Genomic DNA, 4,086 nt, shown 5'->3' on the forward strand with positions numbered 1-4,086 from the left:
CTGTAACAGTGAATGGGATTCTTTCGTCCTAAATGCAGGACTCTTCAACTTGCCCTGGTTGAACCTCATCAGGTTTCTCTTGGCCCAATTCTCTAATTTGTCTAGGTCCTTCTTTATCCTATCCCTACCCTCCAGCGTATCTACCACTCCTCCCAGTTTAGCGTCATTTGCAAATTTGCCGAGAGTGTAGTCCACGCCATCCTCCAGATCATTAATGAAGATATTGAACAAAACCGGCCCCAGGACCAACCCTTGGGACACTCTTCTTGAAACCAGCTGCCAACTAGACATGGAGCCATTGATCACTACCCATTAAGCCCGATTATCTAGCCAGCTTTCTATCCACCTTATAGTTCATTCATCCAGCCCATATTACTTTAACTTGCTGGCAAGAATACTGTGAGAGACCTTATCAAAAGCTTTGCTAAAGTCAAGGAATAACACATCCACTGCTTTCCCCTCATCCACACACCCAGTGATCTCCTCATAGAAGGGAATTAGGTTAGTCAAGCATGACTTGCCCTTGGTGAATCCATGCTAACTGTTCCGGATCACTTTCCTCTCCTTTAAGGGCTTCAAAATTGATTCCTAGAGCACCTGCTCCATGATTTATCCAGGGACTGAGGTGAGGCTGACTGGCCTGTAGTTCCCTGGATCCTCCTTCTTCCCTTTTTTAAAGATGGGCAATACAGCAGCCTTTTTCCAGTCATCAGGGACCTCCCTTGATCGCCATGAATTTTCAAAGATAATGGCCAATGGCTCTGCAATCACATCCGCCAATTCCTTTAGCACCCTCGGAAGCAGCACATCCGGCCCCATGGACTTGTGCACATCCAGCTTTTTTAAATAGTCCTGAACTACTTCTTTCTCCATAGAGGGCTGGTCATCTCCTCCCCAGACTGTGCTGCCCAGTGCAGCAGTCTAGTTGCTGACCTCGTTCGTGAAGACGGAGGCAAAAAAGCATTGAGTACGTGAACTTTTTCAACATCCTCTGTCACTAGGTTGCCTCCTTCACTCAGTAAGGGGCTCACACTTTCCTTGACTTTCTTCTTGTTGCTAACATCTCTGAAAAAACCCTTCTTGTTACTCTTAACATCTCTTGCTACCTGCAACTCCAAGTGTGATTTGGCCTTCCTGATTCCTTTCCTCTATCATCTGGTTCCTTCTTTGTCTCTTCTCTAAATGAAAGAGTCCCAGACTTTTCAGTTTTTCCGCATATGGCAGCCTTCCCGATTCACAGATCCTAGCTCAGAAATCCCTTTTATAATGCTATACTCGTTTTAGAGACTGGATGATCAAAACTGAGCACATACCCATTTCTTAGGCATCCAAACATTGTCTTTGATTTGGCCACTACTGCGAATGAGCAGGTGTTTTGTTGACCTGCTATCAATGACTCCCAGGTCTTTTTCCAGAGGTGTGTTCTAGTTGGGATGTTTATCCCTGGTACAAGTCTTGGCAAAGTTTCATTTGTTTGTTTGTTTGTTTGTTTTAAATTTTCAGATTTTGAGCAGTCGGGTGAAGGGGAACTCCCTTCAGCATGGACTCTCTATCCTGGATTTCATTGCATTGAGAAACAATGATGGATAACCAGTATTCACACTCGTGTTTCCTTCTGGTGCCTAGTAAGGTTTCCCACACCATGACATGTAGAATTATTGACTCATGGAGCACCATCAAATATGGAATTGGCATTAGTAGAGCCAGCTGTTCATAATACATTTATCTGAATAAAGAAAATTTTTTAGTGTGTGAAGAGCAACCGATCTGCTTCACCCATGAGAACAGCGTCCAGTAGTGCATGTAGTGTCTCATGTTAACATTGTCTCTCCATCCAGGCATTTGTATTGTGACCATCACCCTAGACCCTGGGCATATACAGGAAGTCAGGGGAACATATGGTGCATACAGGAGACACCATTCTGCCTCAGAGTTGGACACCTTCTCCCCTACTCCATGTCAGATTCCAACAAAACCGACTTCACCAATCCCTCCACCTTCATCCTGCTGGGCATTCCTGGCCTGGAGATGGCCCATGTCTGGATCTCCATCCCCTTCTGCACCATGTACGCCATAGCCATCTTGGGGAACCTCACCATCCTTTTCATCGTGAAGAGGGAGCCGAGCCTCCATGGGCCCATGTACTATTTTCTCTGCATGCTGGCCGGCAGTGACCTAGTGGTATCTACGTCCATTGTGCCCAAAATGCTGAGCATCTTCTGGTTCAGTTCTAGGGAGATCAGTGTCAGTGCCTGCCTCACCCAGATGTACTTCATTCACTGCATCTCTTCGATAGAGTCTGGGACCTTGGCGGCCATGGCTTTGGATCGCTATGTGGCCATCTGCGACCCCCTGAGACATTCCACCATCCTGACAAACCCTGTGGTGGCCAAGATTGGCCTGGCCATGGTGCTGCGTAGCACCATGGTCATATTGCCCTTTCCCTTGCTGGCGAGGCAGTGGCCATATTGCAGAACCAACATCATCCCCAAGCCGCACTGCATGCATATAGCTGTGCTGAAGCTGGCTTGCACCGACACCAGCATCAGTAGTTACTACGGCCTCTTTGTGCTATTCTGTGTGACCGGTCTGGATGTGATTTTTATCACTGTGTCCTATACCCAGATCCTCAGGGTCATCTTCAGCCTTCCCACAAAGGACACCCGGCTCAAGACTTTGGGGACCTGCAGCTCCCACCTCTGTGTCATCTTAGCCTTTTACATCCCACATCTCTCCTCCTCTGTCATGTACCGGTTTGGGCAGAATGTGGCCGTACATTTCCATGTTCTCATTGCCAACATGTTCCTCTTGCTGCCCCACATGCTGAACCCCATCATCTATGGGGTGATGACCAGGCAGATCAGGGACAGGCTGCTCCTGCTCTTTACTCATAAAGGGACCTAAAGTTTTCTCCTGGTGCTCTGACTCTCAGACCGAGCTCTGTGCAGAGCTGGCTGGTGACATGGTGCTGGGCCCCCTTCTCTGAATCACTCACTGGGCAGCCAGAGAGACATTAGACCCTTCCCTGACCTTACTGTGCTGTGTCAGTGTGAGAAACTGGAGAATCAGACTGTGTAGAACTCATTAACTCATTGGGTTGCCACCTTTCTAACTGCTGGTAACTGGACCCCATGACTTCACCCTATGACCCCCATTCCCTGAAAACCCTGACCTCTGCCCCACAGATTTCCCCTAGGACCCTTCCCATGCCCTACTTAGTCCATTAAGACCCAGACCCATTCTCCATTTCTTCCACCATTGCCCTACCCTTGTCCCTGGCTTCTCTACTCCTCTCCTCCCATCACTCTCTGGATCTTCTCCACCTCTATCTCTGCCACAGCTGGGCTCCCTCATCTCTGGGACTGGTTGGAGCTGCTGAAGCCTAACAAGGACCCTGCCTGTTGGTATGATGTGGCCCCGGCTGAGCAGGGGCAGGCGTGGGTTAATGACCCAATGCCTCCCCCCCTGCCCTGCAGGAACCAGATGCAGCCAGATCCCTTTCTTGGCTGGACTTTCTAATTCAAAACCAGGCACCTGAGAACTCTGCATGGCACCCAGACAGAGAAGCCAAAAAATGAAGTGTCTGGGTAAAACCTAGATGGGTGGAAACCCAATTAACTCACCTTTTGTTATAGAAACCGTCTGTATCCCCTATGTCTTTGGGCTTTTCCTGTATTCTGCTCTCACCCACCTTGTATGAAGGGGCAGAAGGCTGAGGCAGAGGCATCTCTCTATAAAATTAAAGACTCTTAGCCTTGGTCTACAGTGGGAGGGAATCGATCTAAGTTATGCAAATTCAGCTACATGAATAACGTAGCTGAAGTTGACTTACTTTGACCTACTCACTGCGGTGTTTTCACTGCGGTGAGTCAACTGTTGCTGCTTCCTGTTGACTCTGCCTGCACCTCTCGTGCCAGTGGAGTATAGGAGTCAAGGGCAGAGCGCTTGGGGGACTATTTTTCATGTCTAGACTAAACGCGATAAATCGTCTCCCTGCTAGACAATCGCTGCTCGCCGATCCGGCGGGTAGTATAGACATACTCTTAGCTCCAGTGAGAGCTCGCACAGTAGAAGGCATATCAGAGG

At 48.6% G+C, this 4,086-nt stretch overlaps 1 protein-coding gene across 1 annotated transcript; it reads left to right on the plus strand.

The window, feature by feature from the left end:
* The first annotated feature begins 1,956 nt into the window (after positions 1 to 1,956).
* Positions 1,957 to 2,904, plus strand: LOC127052968 (olfactory receptor 52R1-like). The gene has a single exon (XM_050957182.1). It carries the CDS (start codon positions 1,957 to 1,959, stop codon positions 2,902 to 2,904), a length of 948 nt encoding a protein of 315 aa, XP_050813139.1.
* Positions 2,905 to 4,086: the final 1,182 nt, after the last annotated feature.

The sequence above is a fragment of the Gopherus flavomarginatus genome, chromosome 1 (genome assembly GCF_025201925.1).
Source record: "Gopherus flavomarginatus isolate rGopFla2 chromosome 1, rGopFla2.mat.asm, whole genome shotgun sequence".
NCBI classification, from domain to species: Eukaryota; Metazoa; Chordata; order Testudines; family Testudinidae; genus Gopherus; species Gopherus flavomarginatus.

Bases quoted from the DNA above. Each gene is read 5' to 3' on its own strand.
- LOC127052968 (XM_050957182.1), top strand. From the start codon at position 1,957: ATGTCAGATTCCAACAAAACCGACTTCACCAATCCCTCCACCTTCATC.